Genomic DNA, 24,841 nt, shown 5'->3' with positions numbered 1-24,841 from the left:
TTGGTGTATTGTAGTTGAAAACTGATTTGGTGTATTGTAGTTGAAAACTGATTTTCTAGATTTGAATTCAAATGACTGCATAAACAATGCACCTATTCTATAAATGTTTTGACAAGACAAATACATGGTGTTCCAACATGTAATAACAAGTACTGTAGTACACAAAAATAAATGTTGATGTTCAGAACAAAACCATCACAAAAACATCATTCACGGTTACTTCACCAACCCAGGCTTGAAATGTACTCACTGGCCAATCATGCTTTATTTTATCACACGGGGAATACTGTTGCAGGAAACGAAATTCAATTCTTGTTTGCATCTCTTTAAACATACTTGTAGTGATTGAGGGCTAGCTTATGTTATAATAATATTGGAGAACGTAACTGGTTGGCTTAGAAAAAGTGGAAAAATTTGTTTGTTACCACCTTTGTGTTACGGAAAAAATCAGTATGTTTTTTTTTATCATGGTCTAAAAGGCAATGAGATGAGTACGATTCAAAGAATTCGCGACTACATGAACAGACTTGCCCTGGTGTAGCATGTTTACCAATTATCATATTTATGAAAAGCAAAGCAAAGTAAGCACAAAAATTCAGTAGTTATGCGATCGGATTTGAACCAACAACATATGGCATCTAGCCCTCTAGTAAAAACATCAAAGTCAAAACTACTCTGCTTAAAATTCCCACCTTTCACTTCATGTCAACAATCAAGTGTTGACATGAATTTATTTTCAAGTGGAACCTACAGTGAGGTTATTCAACGTCATCATTTGATCTCTGATCACTAATTGTACAAATAGTGAATCAGGATCAGCTTTGATGCCGATGTGTACAGTTCCCTGATTTTTCACACCTGTTTGTCGATGCACAAAATATTTTTTGAATTAAACAGTAAACACTGCCACACACTCTCTGTTATCAGATGATAGCATTTTGTAAGAGGCTTATTGTCTCTCCCACTTGAGGCATTGAAAAACTTTCAAAAGGCAAGTTCCACTGAATTTTCTGGTCAAGGAGTTTATGAAAAGACAGCTTGATCTACCCAGTGTAGCATTTACTTCCACACCCCAGTCAGATTGGAAGGTCAGACAATATGGCTATGAGACTTTCACAGTACATGCATGGAGAACATAAATTTTACTGGAGACAAACACAGGCATAAATCAGTAGATCACACACATTAATTTTTTCCACTGTTCCTTTTAATTTATGTCAGAAAGAGCACTGAAGTGGAGAAGATTTTTTCCTGGCTTTGATTGTTACACTTTGGCAATGCAATTATTTGTGATGGCTACAATTCTATGATTTCAAGCAAAAAGACATCTGTTCTGCGATCTCATTCCTGTACTTCAATATAAACTATATTTACCTCCAACAGAACCTGCACAAAACATCTTCATACAGATCATATTTTCAAGTTTGATTTTTTTAATTTCCCATCATTACTGAATTCTACCCTGTCTACAGCTCTGGATCAACCCTAGAACTGCACTCATTACACTGACAGATAAGGAAGGGGAAACAAGATCCAGCTGTACCGGCATGCCAACAAGAATGAAAAAAAAAAGTGACAATGTCACTGGTCGCTCCCATATAGTTATCAAAACAAGCTAAAATCAAGCTAAAAGATTTTTTTATCACAAATAGAAACAATTCCCCCAATAAAATAAAATTATACAAATTTCACCAGAATTTGATCAAATCTTACTGACGTCACCCGTACAAACCTCTACACTAAATTTCAACTCAATCGGACGTGTGGTTTCAGAGTTAAAAAAAATTTTTGATCAAAAATGAAAAAAATAGCCAATAAATGCAAATATGCAAATTTCACCACGATTTGCCCAGATTTGAGAAAGGTCACTCCTATGCACTTCCATACCAAGTTTCAAATCAATCAGACTTGTGGTTTCAGAGAAGAAGATTTTTTGACCAAAAATGGGAGAAAATTACAAAAAAATTAATGAAAAATAGCAAGTCCAAGATACTGACCCAAGATGTGCGCAATCATTTCAGGTCAGCCCAAAGTACGTACATGCTAATTTTTCATCTAATCTGCTCAGTGGCTATTGAGATTTTCAATAAAATGTAAACTTGTAAACATATATACATATGGCTATGGGAGCTAACAAACGACCCAATGGTCGACAGAGCTCTGCTGTGTTATGAAGAGAGCAACGTTTTGTGACATATGTATTGATGAAGAAGGTTGAGATCTTTGATAGCTCATTTCAGGATGGCCTGACCTAAAATGGCAAAATTAGCTGCAAAAATACAAAATTGATGATTTCATCATAATTATGTATAAAAATGTATACCAAATATCAAAGCTATCACATGAGTAACTTTTGAGAACAAATATTTTGACCAAAAACGGCAAAAACTGACCCAAAAATACAAAAATTGAAGATTTCATCAAATTCACTATATCACACTAAGAGAACCCCCAGGAACCTGTATACCAAATATCAAAGGCATCAGACAAGTAGTTTTTGAGAAACACATTTTTTGACCAAAAATGGCAAAATTGCACCAAAATACAAAATTGCAGATTTCATCATATATTCTGTATATCATATTTAGTTTATCTGTAGGAACCTGTATACCAAATATCAAAGCTGTCAGACGAGCGGTTTTGATGAAATACATTTTTGACCAAAAATGACAAAAAAATTCCTTAAAAATACAGATTTGCTTATTTCATCACAATTTGAACAAATCCAAGTTGGGCTATCCCTAGGGACCTGTATACCAAATATCAAAGCTGTCAGACTAGCGGTTTTGATGAAATAAATTTTTGACCAAAAATGACAAAAAAATTCCTTAAAAATACAGATTGGCTTATTTCATTACAATTTGAACAAATCCAAGTTGGGCTATCCCTAGGGACCTGTATACCAAATATCAAAGCTGTCAGACGAGCGGTTTTGATGAAATAAATTTTTGACCAAAATGACAAAAAAATTCCTTAAAAATACAGATTTGCTTATTTCATCACAATTTGAACAAATCAAAGTTGGGCTATCCCTAGGGACCTGTATACCAAATATCAAAGCTGTCAGACAAGCGGTTTTGATGAAATAAATTTTTGACCAAAATGACAAAAAAATTCCTTAAAAATACAGATTTGCATATTTCATCACAATTTGAACAAATCCAAGTTGGGTTATCCCTAGGGACCTGTATAGCAAATATCAAAGCTGTCTGACCAGCGGTTATGAAGAAGGAGATTTTTTACCAAAAACGCCTTTTTTGGCACTTATTTGCATATTTTTGGCAATGACAACTTCATTTGAACAAAATCTCATCTACAGCCCATCATCCATGTACACACCAAATATCAAGATGAAATGTGCAGCGGTTTTGGAGTTTTTGATGTTGACGGACAGACATACAGACATACAGACATACAGACATACATACATACAGACATTTTCCTAGCCTATAAGAATAGCTTCCATTGCCATATATACATATGGCTATGGGAGCTAATAAAGTTAACAATGATTTACAGGAGTGGAACACATAGCCTTCTTTACACAAGATCTATTCAAGTCACAAGCTTTTTGACACAAACAAGCACACGGACCTTGTCACCTCAGAAAACACATCACAACAGTTTAAAAGTGGGTGATCTGAAAACCGAGGATGTCAATTAATTATATCCTTTCCATTGTTGCGTTGTCCTTTGAATTAAATTAATTTGTGAATTTTTCAAAAAAAAATCTATACCGGGAACATTTTGCAGGACGTGCAGGGTTGATGAACTTCAGAAGATAAAAATGAAGGTCAGTATTGGGGCATGGAAAGAAACAGCATTGTATTCAAATGAAAGTTGAACCAACTCCCAATTTACATTCAAGGTCCCCATCTCCAGGCTGTACACAAGGTATGAAGGCGGAGACTTGGGCGATGACAAAGTAAGCTGGTTTCTTGGGTGGGGGTGGGGGAGGAGAGGGGAGGGTGGTGGAAAATTACAAGTGTAGTGACTTGATGCCAGTGGTGAAATTAGAGAACAATATTGGATGGAAAATGGATATATAATAAAGAAGGATCATGATCAGTAAGCCATCTGGATTCCAATGCAAGTATGTAAATCAGGGCCTGGAATATACCATCGTATCCTGCAAGCTGTGTGTATGGTATATTATAGGGTAGGTGATGCAGTCATTATGGAAGGAGATACATGTATACTTGTAAACTGATTATATACCCAACTTCCATTTCAAAGAAGGAAACCAACATATTTTTGCGAAATAGGTAAAAGTTATGAAAATCACCGACACAAAATTATATATACATGTATGGTCGTGCTTAAATGAGCTTTGGATTTTATAACCCGCCTCTACCCCCAGCTGAAGCCGGTCAGTAGGAACACCCTGACCTGTACGATGACACAGTAACCCCTGGTATTTAAAAGTAACCTGACTTGAAATAATATAACCTTGAGGGGTGAGTATAAATGACATCATGTTATTGATGAAAGACAGAACTAGGCAATACATGTATGTCAGGGTGAATAAACCTTGGTTTTTTGATGACTAACTTGCCACTAACGTCACAAAAGTACATCACTCTTATCAAATCAGCTTTTCTACCTGTCCTTGATAAACAAACAAGTTTTTCCATTTTAGAAACTATGCTAAGTTTATAAATAATCTCCAAAAAAATTGAACATATTGACGCATACAAGAAGAGTCTGTCAATTATAGCCACAAAAAGATTTCTTATGAATACTGAGGCAGAAATATGGCATTTTAAGTCACTTACAATACTGCTTTACTCTTAAGGTAGAACGCACCTCGGGGACAGACATTCGGACTCTCAAACTTTTACAATTCTCTTCTGATATACCACATGTGGGGGTTCATTTTAAAGCTCTTGATGAAAGAAAACTTTTCACCGCCTTAGTTTTTTGAAATTCGAAAATTTTTATTTTTCTCCATAGAGTTAACACAGGGATGGCGGCCATTTTGAATTTCTAATATCGGTAAATCTTGGGTAATTTGTTTCTCTAGTACCAAAATTTGCACGGTGACCCCTATTTTATTCTTGATTTTGATAGAGAATGATTGAAAGATCCCTTGAGGAAAGTAAGAGTAAAAGTTTAAGTCTTTCACTTTCGAGGTGCATACTACCTTAAGTGTGATCATAGCATGGATTCTTCACATTCTGAGTATCTTTGCGACCACAGCGCAGGTGAAGTATGACAAGAGCACTTCAAAATATCTACAAAATCTACAAGCTTAGCATACAAAATTAATGTCAAACACGAAACATAAATGTCATTCTGATGGGAAATAATACTTGATCCTCGATTTAAAATCAAACTTACAATACACACGGTAGTTAGATGGTTATGTAGGTAGGATGACTTTGCTGTGAAAAAAAACAACCTTCCATCAAGTCATAAAATCTAGTACAATCCCTGATCATGTTATTCTGTCTCTCAAGAAAACACATTTCTGAACTGCCACGACAACATTAACATAAACAGTCCCTTGAAAGAGAGTACAAACACACTGGATAAATTTATCTGCTGTTTGTGGGATGTACTGGAGCAGTCTTTATGTCACGTGAGAAGTTTTGAGAAAACACAGCAATTCCTAAATCTGTGCGTGCAGCAACATTTTTACACAGCAGCAAGTTCATCACAAATTTTGCAAAACTTCTGCAGATGCAATGTCATTTGAAGGTTATTTAAAATAGGCAAGCAAACAAAACAAAGTGTATACCCAAAATACGAAAAAAACAAGATAAGAGATGTTGTTTTTGACCACTGGCATAAACACAGCTCAGAGTTCTTATCGGTCTACTCAATGGTTACCACGGTGATAATGTCATGTTTTGCACTGGATCACGGTCAGCTGCCACCCCTGTCAACAACACTGCTTACCATTCAGATGTACTTTTACGTCATACATTTACATGTTCATATGAAAATACAACTATTTATGACATATTGCAAATAGTGATGGTGATCGTGAAAGTTGGAAAAAAATGCCAATAAACTTATGCAGATTGATGATTTTGTCCATCCTAAAATTTCACACTCTGGCATAGGGTACGTTAAAGGGGCCATCGTCAATCCCCAGTTCTCGCATTAATAGTTGTTGACATCGACTGTTTATGTGATTTTAGTCCTTTGTTCTCCTTCGAAATTTGTGCACAGTCAGTCAATTTGCTTAGAGATAAAGCTGATAAGGAACCTAGCCTGCCCCTTTAAGAACACTTAGCCTGATCCCCATCCTAATCCTAACCCTTAATATGCTTGTTTAAAGTATGTCTTACCGACAGAAAACTTTCACATCTCTCCTACAACAGGGTCAAAGGGTAACGTTGCGCATTAATTTGTTTTCTTCAATTTTGCATTGTTATCCAGTCAAGGCTTTGAAGTTCAACACACTCATCAAAATATAAAAGGTCAAGATGAAATCCAAGCTGAGTCACCAGTACAAGCTAAACCAAGTTACATGTACTATTACTATTCAAAGTCCCTCTCTCTCTCTCTCTCTCTCTCTCTCTCTCTCTCTCTCTCTCTCCTACCCTGAACAAGTATGGTAATGCGGTGCGTTCAGATCAGTGAGACTGATTGTCAAATTTGGTCAACATTCAGGGCAAATGGTATAGTTTGGTAGTTTCATGAACTCTGCTCAGATAATAGTTAACCTACATCTGACACACTAACAGAGCAAGCTCAGCTTTTTTGAAAATGATTTTCACCAGATTTCAAAGATGCCAAATTTCACAAGTGAAGCTACACAAATGTTGACAGTGGTTTGGCTAAGGTGTACGAACACAGACACATGATGTGGGAAGACTGGCACCTTTTCTGCTTCACTAAGACAACCTCATCGTTACATCAAGGGTCACCATGCTGAGTGACTGAGAAACCATAGTAAAATTCACCATGATACTCGCGCCTTAACAAAGAAAATGGTGATTTTACTGACATTCTACACTTGCTCATTAAGATGAACACATCTTGTCTTTAGAAGTCATATTTTGTGGCCTTATACCAGTGCGTTTATAGTAATTTTCCAGAAAGTAATATGAGAATGGGGCTGTTCACAGGTGACATCACTGTTCTTTCATTAATATGCAATAATAAATACATGTATTTGTCGGCAAATTTAGATTACATTTTTGGAAATCAACGAATCAAGAACACTGAAAATACAACTTAATAGGCAACTGCTAATGTGTAGGACATACTAAAAGCTCAGACTGCAAGGTGCAACGACAGCATGCAATGCTGAGAAATTCTGTCTGCATGCAGTTCTAGTAAGTAACCTGTAATGCCGAACAGCGCTATTTCAACAGATAGGCTTGATGCATACATCAGTACACTTCCATCATTGATATGCAACACTTACTAGTTATTATCTGATTCTTTTTTCAAGATTTACTGAAATTAAACTCATAAAATTAAAGAATGACAAATATAAATATCTGTTTATACCTTAATTATGTTTTTATAGCACCATAACTTCTGCAACAAAACCTACAATCAGGATGGACAGCTTTGCATTGACCATGATTAAAAATGTAACTGGAGGAAACAAAAAGTAAACAAACTTGCCTGAGAATGGATTTCTTGAATTGTTCTTTCTCTGCCTTGGATGCTCTGGGTGAAGGGAATTCTGGGATTGACAGCAACTCCTCAAGCCATTTGCATAGATGAAGAAAGCAGTGTTTATTCAAGGAAACCAAGATGTCTGACATGTGATCCATCAGTTGCCGTGGTGATGCACCACCAATTGCCTGAAAAAATTCACAGAAACTGATTTTTCTATGCACAGAACAATAGCAGATGAAACTCTGGTAGGGAAAGATCACATTTCACATAAAAGATTGACAGTCACAATATGACACCACACTTTATGGAGGAAAACATATCTAGACTGGGTTAGACTTTCACTTTCTTGGATGGTTTGATGAAATAATGATAGGGTTCATTCACACTTTGAATGGGTCAATGTTGGTATAAAAAAAAACGCAAAACATCAGAGCAATAAAAAGTGTTTATGAGATTTTTGACCAAACTGACAAAATCATTCTCAAAAGTCACAGCAGCATTTCAAATAAAATTTTTACATAAAATGCTGTGAGATGACACAGATCAATCATGAACAGAAACAGATGACCAGTCAGTGATAAAAAAGTGTTTTGAACATTGAAAAAACTAGTGACAACACCATAAAATTCCCTGAGATCTTAAGAGAAGGGTAGAAAGGGAAATCCTGTCATTTACGGCTTGATATTTGACTGCTTCACACACAATGATACTCCCATTGTCAAAGAGGTCAAAAATTTGAAAAACATCACCACTTAATAATTTGTTTTAATTATGGTGTTATCACAGAGATGATTAAGAGCATTGTAATCTTTATTTCATTTTCAGTCCATGTTTCACCAGTTCCATATCATGTCAATCTTAAAATAAAGTTTGACTAGTACTGTGACAAATCATGCGCAAAAGACGTGAACATTTGGAGATGCAACACACACAAAGTAAGTAATTACCATGTCACTGTGACCTTGATCTAGTCAACTAACTTAGGGGGTCCACTGTGTTCCCTACTGTAAGGACTAAACCCTTTTCCTATTAATTAATATTAAATAATAAATGGTTGAAGAATCCACATGCATGATCAATCCATTCAACTTTTTTCCTGGTGCACTTTTCAACTCTGGCCCGGTCATTGAGGAAATGTTTATCCATCAAACCTGTATCAGCGGTAAACTATCCACTACTGGTTTCCTGTGATATAAAATGTGAGTTCAACAGGTCAGAATTACTATGTAAAGATGTCACTTTTCAAATATTGCTGTCCCTTACAAAGTAACTCTTTCTAAAATGAATGGCATACAGTTTGGAAGTATTCAATATCATATTTAATATTGTTGCAGACATTTTCTTTATACTTTCTTTGGTACAACACTGTCTATCAAACAACCCAGTGTAGAATAAGGTACCATGCCGCCCAATCGCTGTATTATGATGTTTTAAACAAACATGGAAGATTGTTTTTCAATTCATATGCTGCTACCGATGAACTGGGATAGTTTATGATGTGCTGCACCTACATGTATTGTTTTCAATGTTCACTTATTTTTGCAAGTGATTATTTTCAATGGAATTTGAATTTTTTGAAACAATTTGACTTCTGTCTAATCTCAGGAGAAATACTGAATACTTTTTTTTAAAAGTACCTGAAAAAGAAACAAGGATGCAACCGGCACAACTCAGAGGAAAGGAATTTGATCAGGAAAGGAATTTGATCAGCGGCTGTAAGAGAAGGTACAATCAGAGGGTGCCATGGGGGTAATTAATGGTCAGTACAGTGGGTGTCAGAGGAGGTAGGACCAGTGAGGGAGGGGGGGGGAGAAGAACAGTAAAGGGATTCAACCACTAGTCTTAACTGATAGATCTCAGATTTCACAAAGGGTTTCTTTCAAAGAAAACAAAACTGAACTGTGGTTTTTTATTTACTGACTATGATCATAGGACCAAGTGGTGGTACTGTTACCGTATACTCTTGAAGAAAAATGCTACTTTGCAATTAAAATAAGTGACGATAGCAAAGTTACAAATATAGACACGATCACACCCAGAAAAGTTATCTGGATATCTTTCACTAATGAAATTATTTTACACACTTACAGTTTTTATATTAAACTACAAATAATGTTATGAATGAATATTGATGCGCTTACACAAAAAAACAAACACAGTCTGTGAACTCTTGTTGATTGTTATAGAGTGACAATGTACAAGATAGAGGACGCACAACTTGTTTTTCACTTTCTTTGAATAAAAAACATATATCAGATACAAAATCAAACTGACATACACATGTAATTAGGTTTTCATGTCAAACCACTCATCAATCAAGTTTCGTTGACGAGTGACATAAAGGGAAGTTTATTAATTCATGACCCTTGACCCTTCAGATCAATGGTGACCTCTCACCCTGTCAATAATCATGAAGTACAATGGGCAGAAGGCAAGGACTAAATGTGGGAGTTGTTGACATTCAAAGATCACACATTTGGAGCATGCTACTTGTTTACCGCTTTGCTGCTTGATGGATTGAGAACAATGTGAGTGTTTTATTGGCAAGGACTAATAAAAAGTGCACATAACCCTCCTACCTGAGTCGAAAATTCATCCTCTCAAATCACAACGCTTTGTAAATGCTGTGGTGTTATTTACTTGGTCTAAAAACATTTGTTTCAGTAAATAATATTTGTGGATTTTTTCCTCGTTGGTTAGTAAGGAAACTTCTCTGAAGGCAAATAGCATAGGAAACACTGTGCAATGTATCTTTCAATATGGTATGAGTCTCTCCTAGCAGCTCAAATTTATGACTAAAAATCGATGTCCCTAATTAAGAATCTCATGATCTGAAAATGTAGTAAAATTAAACAATGATTTTCTCTTTTGGGTTTCAATTTCTGAATAAAAATGGCTTTTGCATGGGAGACTGGAAAGCAAAACTTTTTTAAAAGTAGAGTTTCAAATAATCAGTAACTTTATCAGTGCCGTGCAGATTTCTCTATTGAATGTGTGCAAGCAACGGACAAAGGCGTAGGGCTGAGTGCTACAGTGGACAGCGCCCTCTAGAGGAAACTCACACCTGTACAATGACATCATGGAAAATCACCTCATAATGCACCTATGACCAACTGGCCCAAGCACTGAAAGGAACTGGGTCATAAGCTCATTGAAAGAATGTTTGTGATTGGTCGGCAGTTACTAACAGTGCAGTGGACTGACTTGTTGACTAGTTCAGTTCAAACCTCCGTAAACACAGTTTATTAAAAATACCACATCTCTGACTTCATTTCTGACGTTTTTGATAATCTCATACAGGAAATCTCATCAAAACATGCCTGTCATGAATGATGGCACATTGTGCAAGCATCTTCAGATTTAATTTCCGCCATCTTTGAAAGTTGACCCTTTGAGCGCTGTAATATTTCCCACCAAAATTTTAGGGCAACATTTTACCAGTTTTTATGATTTTTCTGTTATTGTTTTGATAATTTTGAACCAAACAGACATCATATTTCATTGGCTAAAGATTTTTACCAAAATTTTTGCAAAAATCTGAAAAAATTTGAGTGGAGTTACATTTTATAAAGGTGACAAAAATTGACTTGGCGCTCAAAGGGTTAACATCAACCCGTTATGGTTGTATCTCTCCTCACTGCCTGGTAAAGCTAGCTGAGTATGAATCAGAACTGTAATACTTGAAAGTGTAATGACCTCTTCAATGTCAATGTGAAGTTCATAACCATCCCAGAAGTTTGATATATGCAACTCCATTCCATAGAAATGAAAACATTGCATTGTTGAGAGATAGAGAATGAAGTCTCTATAAGTCTTGCAGAAATAATCGGAAAGTCTTTATGGCAAACTTCATTCAATTATGCAAATGCTGTTACAAATGCAGCTGATGCTATTATTTCAAATTATCACATGTAAAATGACTTTTTGTTGTTTTGTGTGTTCTCTTGGGTCCTACTAGACTGGCCAAATTAAATTTATTTTGCATAAATGTTCAGGGACCATCACCATCGCCTTCAATAACGGCTATGCACAGATTTTGATAACTTTTCCATGCTTTGAGATATCAAAAAGTTTATTCAACTTTGAATGAACTATGAAAGAGTACATTGTTCTATCGAAACTGGGGCTCACTTTGATATCCATCCATATCCATGCATAGAAAGACACAGAAAGAACATCCTGTGAAAACAGCTTGACCACTTTATGGTTGGACCAGATTTGTAGTTGAATTGGGGAATTTAAAAGCAATTGAGTTGAATTTCAGTGAGACTACGGCACACAGTCCATGTAGCCGACAATGAGATGCAAATGATATGCGGTTAAGGTCTCCTCGACTAACTTTCAGCTGGATGCTCACTTTCTACTATTTTTATAGTATTTTATACAAAGGCACAGACTTATTCTACCTGCAACTTAAAACTGATAGTGATTTTGTAGCCCATTCTTACTATTTTTCATAGTTTTTGGTAGCCGGTAACAGACACTTCGTGTTCGTGTCGGCTACATGGACGATCTGCCGAGACTACACCATGAATGGTTGGGAATTATGCACCCGTACATCTTGTAGTACATTACTTAGCAATAAAGCTTGCTACTGAAATTACACACGATACACATTACTTTTTGTCTGTGCTTTGGATATGACAAATATGTACGAATATGTACATGATATTACAAATGTGTTTCACTGATTAGCTCTGAAGTCAAATCAATGAGATAATGAACCGCAGCAATGCATTATCTAGGTCAGGTCACTAATTAATTTGTTTCTCCATTGTCCACAGGTGAGGTCAAGAGGTCAGGAAGTGAAGTGAAGTCACCAGATATGTGCAAAAAGTACAGTGACAGGCAACAGAGCTGCACAACCTCCATGGCAAATCATTTCCATTTTATTCAGGTTCTTCTTTTGCCTCTTTTCAAATGATACGATAGGAATTTAAGGGACATAAGCTGTAACTTGTGGCAAGTTTTTTCAGTATTCTGCTTCTGTATATCAACTACCGTGTCTGACCCTAATCCGTTTGTCATGCTGAAATTTCGAGTATTCTTTTTGTCAACACAGCTTGTACATGTGTAGTGATCATTGTTTATTGTTTACAAATGAATTCTAGTCCCAACTTGAATACAATTTTCAACAATAACAATGTAGATTATACTCATATAGGTTTTGTTGATATGCTAAATACTTGGCATTAAATTACAGTTTAGGGATTCAATGCAGAAAGTGTAGGGAAACCACAAAACAAAAGTTCTGACAAAATAGCCAAAAGATACAGCGTGTGGAGCCTTCAAAAGGATATCTATTCATTGTAAACTTTGGCTATATCGGTATTTTTGCTGTATCCATTGTTTGTAAAGATGTGAAAGAGTATATGCAACATCAACAGTTTGAGAAGACAAGGGTTACAACTCAAAGTTTAGCTTTACAACCAGTAAAATTTCATTTTGAATTTCTCAGTTCGTAACAAAGGATAGATTACATGAATAAAACTTTGAGGAATTGAAAACATTTGACAGACAGCACTATTAAAAGCCTCAAAAAATCTCTGTTCAACATACACTTGTACTTTTCTATGGCATTTCCTCACTGTTTCAATATGTTACCCATGAAAAGTAGCATCTTCCATGTACAAATTCATGTCAACTGTTAAGACTGTGTCTGTAGTAAATGTGAACACCTGTTGCAATTTGCAATTGCCTATGGGTGAAAAATTGAAAATCTAATGATTCTGTTCCGGTTTGAGTATCATTTCTGCTGTCCACTCAGGTCCATTTAAAGTTCTCATAAAAGATATTGGGAACCTGGGAATGTTTTTCATCTTTCTTTTTGTAATAGAAAGACACATGGACAGCACCTCATGCAGTGTAAATTATCGATGAATTAGTGTTCTCACCTTAAGAACAATGTCAAGTAAATTTCTGCCATACTCTGTCAGAATCTGCACCAACACAGGAAACTTCTCAGACTGATTTATAAATTCACACTATGGATTCAAAAGAAAGGAAATGAAAAAAGTTTGAACATCTTTCAAAGCCATGCTTTAAGCATAACAACTCTGTTACGCAGACCTTCCGCATATCTGATAGGACGCCCTCTACAGGTAGATTACAGAAAATGCACCATAAAATCTTATGAATGGGAAAGTGATACAGTCATGTACAACCATTCAACAGTTATCTTTCAAATCTATCTTGGTGATTTTGATAATAGACACATTGGAAATATGATGATGACCCATTTGGCAATATTGTTTTGTAAACAAATTTTCAAAACCACAACTGAAGTAGTTTTGTCCACAGAGACTCCACACTAACATTGGTACAGTAATACACATACACAGCTGTGCACTTACAAAGAAGTAAGCTGTAGATTTGACGGTGGGTGGTTCCGGCAACATCAATGATACAAGACCAATCTGATAAATGGACAGGGGGTTACAGTCCGATGTCACTACGATGTGGGGATATTTCTTCAACAACTGTGTGATAAAAACAGTAAAGAAGAAAATTAAAATTGTCATCTTCAATAATAAAACCATTTCGGTAACTTCTAAGTGAAGCTGAAATTCTAGATCATCTTTGTGTGAGTACTTATACTGCCTACGAGTACATTTCTATATAAATCAGAGTTCCTTGGAGTCAAAGTTTAAAGTTCAATACAATGTTGAACAACAGCTATAGAGCAGTGGTAACTGGGAATTCTATCCATGTCATGTCTCCGGTGTCTGGTTACTTTGTAATTTGCAATTACACTGTGCAGAGGGTTGAAGGTTCTCAGCGAAGGAGTTAAACTTTAGAGGATAATGTTTACACATGCACTGAACAAAAATGCTATTCAAAGACTCATAGCTTTTCTTCATAAATGATTCTATCTCTCTTCAAACTGATTTCACTGGCACATTGCTGATCATGCTCAGTCTTTGCAATTAAATTAAGCAATAAAGCACACCCAGCAAAGGTACCAAAGATTTTGACCAGTTCACGACATATTGCACTCGCTATTGCTCGTGCATATATTAAGTGAACTGGTCAAAATCAAGTGGTATACCATTGCATGGTGTGATTTATTGCTATTATATCATAATAGTATATTGAAATTCTGGCGTGGAACGTCAAAAACGGATTTTTGCTCAAGCTGAGAGCTTGTGCGTGTGCCAGTCGTGGTATATCGCCAATGCACCACGGTTCTTTTTTCATCTCGACCGATCAGATCACTGTATTTGCACCATAAATATACTGGTATGATATAATGGTAAATAAACCATATTTTAGACGGGGGATTTTTCCACCAAATGCAGATGATTACTCGCCGAGGTGGCTATGGGGAGGATAAGTTACTTCCTACCACATGACAAATAATTGTTCTTTTCTGGTCAATGATATTGTCATAACATGCCTCTAATTACAACAAAATCTGTTACATTTTTCTTAGATGATGAAAAAGAGAAAGTTTGCAAACTGAAATACTGTTCGGATGATTGAATGTCCAGTGGTAGAGAGTATAAACATTGACCAAGTGTTAGTTTATGGAGGATTACTCCATGATCCAGAGGTGTATTTTATGGTACAGATGGATTAAAAAAACAAAAGACTTCATGCATTTTGTCTGTGGTGGCGCACTCCTTTTTCAACAATTTTTCTGCATGTCTCCTCCACTGACCTGTGCTGTCAACGCCATGAAACTCTCGATCACATCGGTTTGGTCTTGTATTCCTGAAATGTGAATACATTTGTGGATGAGAATACATTCACGGTAGTTTGCATCTCAAAATGAAAGACTCAAACTTTTGCTCAAATTTTCCTCAAGCAAACTTTCATTCTCTTTCAAAAATAATTTGAATAAAAATGAGCACTGTTTAGGTTACAGGTTTGTTACTAATGTCGCTGTAAGCGCACAACATCAGACATTGTAGCCTGAAAGGTGGACAATTTGCATGCGTGGCTCTTTTTACAGTTTGATCTCTGAGTTGTGAATAATATCTCCTTTAGCATATTCATGGTTACATTAGCAGTTGCCTGCTAAGATGTATTTCGTTAGGCCAAAGTAATTAAATTCTTTGTTTTGCGTCCCCACCCACGAAGGTTTTTTAAGGTTTTCATGAAAAACACACACACAGTGTACTTGAATAGGAAATCTTAGAACATAACCGCTTAGCTTTTCTGAACAGAAATTTTAATACATTTTTTTAATTTGCTGCAATCAAATTACATTGTGTTAATTTCTTGTGTGTCTATTTCAGCCGCGTAGACGCGTACCTTTTCCCATTTGAGTGGACGCAAAACAAAGAATTTAATTACTTTGGCCTTATTCTTGCATGCGTAATTTTCAAAAGCGTAATCTAAAAATGCAGACAAATATATATTTTTGCATAATAATGAGAAAAACAATGATGTAAATTGTGAATAGCCCTATTGGCAAACATTATCCAAATTTTGGTACTTGACAAACAAATAACCCAAAATTTACCAACACTTAAAATTCAAAATGGCAGTTATCTCTGTGCTAATTCTATTGGAAAAAATTAAATTTTTGATTTGGTAGTTCTTCTGCATAATATATCAAAGGAACCAATCTCTGCATGTTATTAATCTTTGTCGATTAACTGAAAAAAATTCTTCCAGTGACTTGTAAAGAAATATAAGTTGAGTGACTCACCTATGGTTTGGAAAATACTCAGCGTCTTTGTCGTCAACTGGACATAAATATTCTTGACTGCTGGTTGGTAAGTTTCATTGTCACTGAATAAAATTATTAACTGGGAAAAGATAAGCAAAAAGGAACATTACAGGTTTAAAGTCCAAATTTCTGGAAAACCGATTATTTGAAGTTGGAGCACTACACTATTTCTACGTTTGGTTCAGTCACTTGACCTTGACCCCTTCACTACCTTCAATGCAAGAATTTTCTGTCTCCATAATGAATCACTATCTATATCTACCTTCAGTGCTGCAAAATTCTTAGGTGGCTCATTCTGTGTCCACATTATCTTTGTATAGCAATTTACGACCTTTGGTATATCATTATTGTTCAGCTTTGGACTAATATAAGTTTCTCCAGTAGTTATCAAGGTGTTTTGGCCACTGATGGCCAAACATCAGTTGCAAATGGTGATCCTTGACCTGTAGAAACTCCATGACAGGCACTAATATAGATAACGGGCAGTTGGCACCTCAACTTGCAATTGAGCTTCACCCTTGACGACTACCATTGTCATATTCTTCTACATACATGAGCTCCTCATGGCTAACGAGTAAAAAAAAACGGTCAGAAACAGTGTATCTAGCTGAATAGACTTACCGACTTGGCTAAATCTAATATCGATGGCTGAGGAACAACGGAGTAAATTTGGATCATGATTTCTGAAAGCTGAGGTACGAGAGGTGCTATATCTCCAAGGAGAGTTCTCTGCGCTCTTTTAAGCAGTTCACAAACACCCTGAAAATATATACAAATGACAGATAAACACCTTGAAAATATACGAATGACAGATCGTCAACCATGAAAATATGCCACCAAATTTCTAGAAGAGCAAGTCTTCTTCTTAAGGTTTAACATATTCATTTGCTTGCCAAGTTCATCTGTTGCTGCAAGGTCACATTTCATGCAATATAATGTGTTTCGACAGACCATTTGGAGACCTCTACACAGGCACAAACATTAGAATTTTCACTGATTGCGTGTCACAAATGATCTTGCTGGTACATTGATATTCTAGCTAATATTTACAGACTTGATGTGAAAGAGTCGGGAGTACATAAACTACCGTTTACTTTTACGAATCAGGATAGCAGGATCAAAACAATTCCCATTTACAAACCTACTTTGATGATGATATGATTAAATTGATTGGGTGCTTCATTAGAACACGGTTACAATTTCAATTGTGAGATCATTTTACTGTGGAGATTTGAAAAATATTTATGATCAAGTTATCTGTAGGTTGGTTTCATGTTGTAAACTGGGTTACTTTCAATGAACTTCAATCCCAGTATGTTGCTACACACATACATGGATTTTAAATTACAAAAATTATTTGTTTCTCCACACTTTAAGAAGAAAAATTGTCCTGTTGGAAAAGTGATATCATTGAAACATTTCTGTTTGATCCTTTGCTGTTACAACAAAATTGTCTCCTTGAATTTGTTGTATTCGGAGGTACAACAGCTGAAGTAGTAGTTGTTCTCATATGGCGAGGGCGCCCTCTTCACTTACTTCAACAATTCCTGCATCTGACATCCATTGAATCATGATCTTCTGCAGGATTGGGAAAACTTGCTGTAAAATCAGCAACACTGGCTGTGGTGGACTGTCCTGTGGGGGCGCTGTCTTCTTGGTCTCTGTGTTCTCATCAACCTCATCCTGTCTCTTGTAGTCCAGTGTGGCACAAAGCATCGCCAGCATATTGATTCTCATCTGGATACCGGATTTGCTGTTGGCAGAGGGCTGAGAAATAAAATGTCCAAAAGTCACCATATGGTAAGGTAATTTTTTGGTATTTATCGTTAAAAAAATTGGTGAGAATTTGATCAATTAACACAGGATATGAGCGAGGCAGCAATTTAGTATTACTAACTACTGGCTCAGGCAACTTTACTCTAGCAGCCATATTACATTATTAAATGCAAGCTTACATATATGTAGATCTGGAGCATGAATTTTCCCCATTCTTACTGGTATATAATACATCATTTGCCTGGAGATACAACATGTTGAGACACACTTACTGAATTTTTCTCAGTGGCATTTTGTTGTAATTAATTGAAAAAAATGCTTGAACGTCAATGTTGACACATTCAAAGTGGCGCAAAAAAAAATGACAACTACTATTTTGAATCTACAAAATTACAGATGTTTTCTTTGGTAAATGAACATGACAGTTTACTCAACATGCACAACAGTAAAACATGTACACGGCATTTGATTGGTCAGCAACATCCAGGCCTTACCGGTTCATTGGCCAATGCCTGCAGCTGCTCTACCTGGGGTCCAATCAACAGTTGCAAATAATTCATGGTGTCTGACACCGGAAGGGAAGACATGGTGTATCCAATGGTACTCATCAGCCGGATCAGCTCTCTGGACTGGGTGACAGGAACGAAAATAGAGGGAATTTTTAACAGCCGAATTTGTTACTACCTGTTCATCCCACTATCCTGTGCAGAGGTCTGGTTTTGCTATACAAACAATGGGGCTGAATCAAACTTTGTCGGTAATAGGTATGTATAGCTGTATAGTTTAAAACCAGCTTTTGCTGCTGCAGTCCTTATATTCCAAGATCTCACTTAGAATTCAGAAAGACTGATGCATGTGGATAAGCTACATTTATGAATGAAAAAACAACGTGCATTTAATATCGTCTCGCCTAATGATTGGCACTCAGTTATTTTTCACTGTGGTTGTAATTTCTGGTGGATACATGATGATATCTACTTTGAATCGAACGTCTCTGAACTAAAATTAAAATACAATGAAAGTATGAAATTCCAACAATTTTGCCTAAAGAGTAACTTCAGCTTTCCTACCTTCATGGAGTTGCCTTTAAAAACCACCTCCGCTGTTGTCAAAATATCGTTGGCATAGGGTTGTAAATGAGGTATGCATTCAGAAGTGATGTCTTTGAGTGCCATGGTGGACGCCACTGCTAGCTCACTGTTATGAAGTCCTGACAGCAGCAATGGAATGACACTTCCCAGTGATGACGGGGTGTCTGCTAACCATTCCGCATATGCACCTAGTGGTTATAGCAGAGGACAATGTGTGGTTGCTGAGAGATATAGATCACAGGCAATTGTGGAGTTACATTTATATGTACAGGTCGTACAGCTATTTTGCCATGATAAGCAAATAAACCATTCAATTGATGCAAAAAAAGTTTTAATATCGGAAGAAAAATAAAAAGGTCAAATAAAAATTTAGCAACTTTATGACTGTCATTTCCAAATACCATGCTTTTGAAAGGGTATAATGAATATACACGTCAAGAGTTGTACATTTCTACTGCAATTGTCAAAAGGTAAACCGAATTCTCATTCTTGATGAATTCCAGGTTATTAGACAAAAATGTACATGGTAAAGCTATTAAGTTGACATAACGAATTGTGTGGCCTTTGAACTTGGGTTGTACTGGTATGTAAAAAGGAATTTTTTATATCTACGTGATGTCATAGTAATAGCCTCTCTTTGAGGAATTCATGCAAATCACAACAGCTCTTGCAATGATTAAACAACAAAAATGACTCTCTTCTTTGCTGGGAAGTTTACCCTTACAATTGATGATACCAAAGACCTATCGCCATTATGCGTGGCAATGACCACAGTAGTGGGCCAATTACAATGCACATTTGAGGTATTCAAATGAGCCAAACTTTCAGCCAATCAAAGAGTTGCACATTCTGAAATATTTGCATATGAATCATTCATTTTTTGAAAAACTGAAACACTGCACACTATGTGCATCTTTCAAGGATTACTCACCAAGCATGTACATTGCTGTTGAGGCAAGTTTGACGTTGGACAATTGGATCTGAGGTAGTATTGCCATTAGATTGTGAACACACAGGTCATCCCCGTATTCTCCTCCCTCCGCTATCGATCGGAATGCGAACAGGCAAGCTTCAACCATCTACCAAATTAAAACGTCTGGGTTACTTAATACTGAATATTGATGTGGGAAAGATGTTGTGCAGTTGGTTTTCAATAAGACCAGAATAAGTTTAATTTAGTATTCCTGTGAATTGGTTTTACTGTCCTGCAAGTGATCTGTTATCTACCAGTCCTGCACATGATCTGTTATCTATAAGTCTGTGAGAATTGGCTGATCTGTTAGACTAGACATTAAAATGTCTGAGTTACTAAATACTGAATATTGATGTGGGAAAGACATTTTACATTTGGTGGTCTATAAGACCAGTATCAGTTAAATTTATTCCTGTGACTTGGTGTGACAGTCCTGCAAGGGATATGTTGTCTACAAGTCTGTGCGCACTGGCTGATCTGTGAAACTAGTGGAATAGACATCCGTCAACACACCAAAAACATAGTGGTACTATTGCTATGGTATCAATACTGTATAAAAGGAACAAATCATATAACACATAAAATGGTTTCATTGTAGCATTATGTCCTATTATTGAAATGAACATAAAAAGATGGCACTTGTGTACATTGCACTAACCTGCCATGATTGGCTGCCTTGCGTTACCATGGTTTGCAACATATTGAATAAATTCCTTAAAAGTGGTTCTCTGAGAAGGGTATATGCATACATCTGAAATAACGGAGATCAAAATCAGACTGTAACGTATAAAGGTCATCTGTCATTCCTCAATATCAATACATTTCTTATGATTTGTATGAAACTTTTACCACTCACAAATAGGAGAAATCAAGAAATTTTGTGATATCAACATTATCTTACTTTTCAAAATAAGAGTTGTTATTCAGACCAGGGGTATTTGTACAGGTTTTTTCATTTCATATAGGAAACTTTGTTGTCTTTTATTTTCCAAAGTAAAGACATATCTAATAAGGCATTTGTGAAACCCACAGAGCATCAGTATCTGGGTTTCATTGTACGTTTTAAGACGATCCAATAGTGTCTGTTCTCGATTGTTTTCTTTAAGCATTTCAACTCAAGATCCTGAGTCATTTAAAAACACTTGAAGATAATGCTTTAAGACCTGTGTTCTTAATGTTCTGTAAAAGACATGAATGTAAGAACCTCTCTCAGTATGCTACCTTACAGATTGTTCTTAAATGCAAACTTGTGGGGCAACTTACAAGAGTATCTGCAATATCTTGTCTGTAACACCTAAATTCTTCTTTCTCATCTGTGGAAAAGGGAAAATCAAATACTTCAATATGCTGAAAAATATGCCAGATTGTATCAAACCAAAGTATTTCATCAAAAATATGTTTTATACAAGTAAAATACTGGGACTTCAAAGTTACACTGAATACATTTTTTGTAAAACTACAATACACTGTCACATTAGAAAATTGTATTGATTTACACAAGCCTGACATATCTGGACGTGTTTACTTAAAACCAGCTTTGAACAATAATAATTTATGCATCGTATAAACGCAAGTTGGGTTTGGTTTATACATTCCATATTCAGAGTAACTATCCCCCACACTTCGAAAGTGAAAGACTTACAACTTTTCTTCAAACTTTCTTCAATGAAACTTTCAGCCTTACCTTGACCAAATCAACACTAAATATCAGGGGTCACCGTGCAAAGTTTATTACTAGAGATACAAATCACCAAATACTTTGTGATATTTGGAATTTAAAATGGCCACCATACCTGTGTGAACTCTATGGGAAAAAAATTGAATTTTGGATTTTCCAAAAACTAAGCCAGTGAAAATTTTTCTTGTTCTCCGAGCTTTAAAATGAGCCCCTACAAGTGGTAAATCAGAAAAGAATTGTAGAACTTTGAGAGTTCGAATATCTGTCCCCGAGGCGCATTCTACCTTAACGAGAGATGAGCTCACCTGCCGTCCATCCATCATACTCCGTGTCCGGTGGGTATTGCACTTTGTTTATTAACACTTCAGCTAGGTTCATATAAATAGGAAAATATAATGCTCTGTATTCATTGAATTTTTCAGCGTCAGCTGAGATGATGTCGTCCTGTGAAATATCCAAGATTTTTTGACATTAAACATGTATCATCAGAGTTAGAGAAAATGTGTACGCTTACTGTATCTGTTATTCATTGGATGAACATTTGACAATATACAAGTAACAATTTTCAGTATTATTACATGCTTCAATGTGGATGGTCACTCAGTCAATTCACTGAATTGAATAGGGTCATCCAGGAACTTTTGCGGGCTGAGTGAGTCTTCACTAGCCCATTGTCCATGGTTACCTTGGCAAAAAACCAGTAGTCCCAACCACTTTTTCTAAGAAGCTGAGAAAATGCTTCATGATGTTTCATATTAAAAGACATGAAAGACGACATCAAATCACAAAATTTGGAATAATTTGAATTAGTATTTATTACATGACATTTGTTTCACAGTAACACTGCATAGCCATAGCAATGAAATCAATTGGCAACCAGAACAGGAAAACCTCAACATGCGTCACAACCTTCATGCTGATGGGTACCATTGAACTTTGAAGCAAACTCTCAAATTTGCCTTATGCACAATATTTTTGTCCAAAATATAAAACAGTATTGCAAAGCAAGCAACAATCATGCTAAAATATATAATTTTTCAAAATTGAAGAGTAATATCTGACAAGGCAGAAATCTAAGCTGCATTTCATGTTGGCTACCCATGAAAAATACTGTACCATCAAATATTGAGATCATGTCAAAAAATTTGCTTAGCAATTCATTTGGGACAGATGGATGCACAGCGACATTGTCTGGACCGTCGGTTTCAATGCACTGCATCAACCAGTCCACACATTGTCACATATCACATTCAGTTTATTTGATACGTACAAGCTATCTTTAGAGCTCATATAGAATTGTCAATTTCGTTAGTGACATTTATTTCTGCAATTGATCCTAAAAGCTTAAGTTATAGCCATTAGCAATTGACATTATCCATCCGATAATGTCTATTCACAGAAAAAAACATTTCATTTTCTTACCTGAAGGATATACCAGAAGCCAAAAGGAATATTACTGATATTCTCATCAACTGGAAAGTAGCCTGGCAATGCTGAGAATCCCTGAAAAAGAAATGGAAAATAAACGGGATGTTCAGTTTTTCAGCAGACTCAGGCAGCAAGGAATCTACACACATATAAATGTAAATTCAAACACATACTGAGAGAACAAATTTTCTGATAACTGCTCTTGCCATATATATACTGTCAGACTAAAATGGAAAGAAGGAATCACTCACATAGTGAAAAGAGGCAACTGTTGATAAGATAAATTAGTTTACACCAGAAATTTGGATTCATGTAAACAATTGTTTTTTTTAACAGTACAGTAACATGAATGTTGTTGTGAAGTACAGAAGCTACCTGTACACCTTCCAAATCTGGATAAATGTACCTCTCTATTAAAGACAGGTATTTTAGTTACCAGTTGAAAAATTTTTTACCTGCCTACAATGGACACATCCTAGTGATGGACAGTTTTGCAATATCTAAGCATGCCCTGTATTGACAGTCATCACAGTAGACAATCTAAAAAACAACTTAAAGCTGTACAGATGTCTGTAATATGGTATAATGTTATTGGATCTGATTTTAAAATGACTTCTTCAATAATGAAGGTATTCCATTACACTGATATACCATTGGCAGTATGCCAACTCACAGCAGCCAAACAAGGAAAATTACATGGAAATGGTACAGAGCACTAACCAGAATAAAGCGAGTTAGTTCCATCACATGTTGTTTGTATTCACTGCTACATTCCAGTAATGGTTTGGAGTGATTTTCACCAACTGCCACTGCAAGCCTACAGATCCCCTGACATTTGTCCTGAAAATAAATATAAATAAATAAATAAATAAATATATTCAAAATTAATATTTACACGTATACATGTATGTACAAATACAAACACAGATACACAGACACAGACACAGACATATATATATATTATATATATATATATATATGTATATATATATATATATATATATATATATATATTTAAAAACTATCTACTGTTGATTGACCAATCAGAGTGCTCAATTCAGGGTGTTTTATCTACTCTTAAAGCCTTGGTCACCAAATTCCAGAAACGAATGACAGCGCCGTAGTAAAGTACTGTCCAATCAAAAGTGAACATGTCATATTCTGTAGACATCTGGTACGTTTTAATATTCAAATTTGGTAACACAGCGGAAACCAGCTGCAACACAAAATCTGCTGTGCCCTAGGGCATTTATATAATGCGCCCTAGGGCATTTATAGGATGTTCCATTACATTGGAAGGCTAATTCACAAATAAAAGTTTTAATTCATATCCTAAACATGTTACATTGACAAAGGGGACGGTTGACGTAAACACATTGAAAACGAAAATATATCAGTTAGGGGCGATAGTTTTTAAGTCGGATAAAACCCTCGTACTCAGGCTCTTCTGGTATATAAAGTCCAACCCTACGATAAAATGTCTCGGCCTGCGGCCTCGACATTTTATCGTTGGGTTGGACTTTATATACCAGAAGAGCCCTCGTACTCGGGCTTTATCCTATACATATATATATATATATATATATATATATATATATATATATATATATATATATATATATATATATGTATAT

The 24,841-nt window shown here is 35.8% G+C and overlaps 1 protein-coding gene across 1 annotated transcript in view; it reads right to left on the bottom strand.

The window, feature by feature from the left end:
* Positions 1 to 24,841, bottom strand: part of LOC139138703 (importin-13-like) — a 136,641-nt gene that overhangs the window by 25,181 nt on the left and 86,619 nt on the right. Inside the window, exons 10-24 of the mRNA XM_070707206.1 lie at positions 23,928 to 24,047; positions 23,202 to 23,282; positions 22,085 to 22,223; positions 21,365 to 21,414; positions 20,760 to 20,852; positions 20,060 to 20,207; positions 19,108 to 19,316; positions 18,532 to 18,666; positions 17,798 to 18,028; positions 16,883 to 17,020; positions 16,241 to 16,340; positions 15,245 to 15,297; positions 13,938 to 14,063; positions 13,479 to 13,568; positions 7,584 to 7,769 (exon numbers count right to left, since the gene is read on the bottom strand). Coding sequence (XP_070563307.1) covers positions 7,584 to 7,769; positions 13,479 to 13,568; positions 13,938 to 14,063; positions 15,245 to 15,297; positions 16,241 to 16,340; positions 16,883 to 17,020; positions 17,798 to 18,028; positions 18,532 to 18,666; positions 19,108 to 19,316; positions 20,060 to 20,207; positions 20,760 to 20,852; positions 21,365 to 21,414; positions 22,085 to 22,223; positions 23,202 to 23,282; positions 23,928 to 24,047 — 1,899 coding nt within the window. The remainder of the gene's footprint in view (positions 1 to 7,583; positions 7,770 to 13,478; positions 13,569 to 13,937; positions 14,064 to 15,244; positions 15,298 to 16,240; positions 16,341 to 16,882; positions 17,021 to 17,797; positions 18,029 to 18,531; positions 18,667 to 19,107; positions 19,317 to 20,059; positions 20,208 to 20,759; positions 20,853 to 21,364; positions 21,415 to 22,084; positions 22,224 to 23,201; positions 23,283 to 23,927; positions 24,048 to 24,841) is intronic.

This window comes from Ptychodera flava, chromosome 8 (assembly GCF_041260155.1).
Source record: "Ptychodera flava strain L36383 chromosome 8, AS_Pfla_20210202, whole genome shotgun sequence".
In the NCBI taxonomy this organism is placed as follows: domain Eukaryota; kingdom Metazoa; phylum Hemichordata; class Enteropneusta; family Ptychoderidae; genus Ptychodera; species Ptychodera flava.
This window is presented reverse-complemented; position numbering and strand designations above follow the sequence as displayed.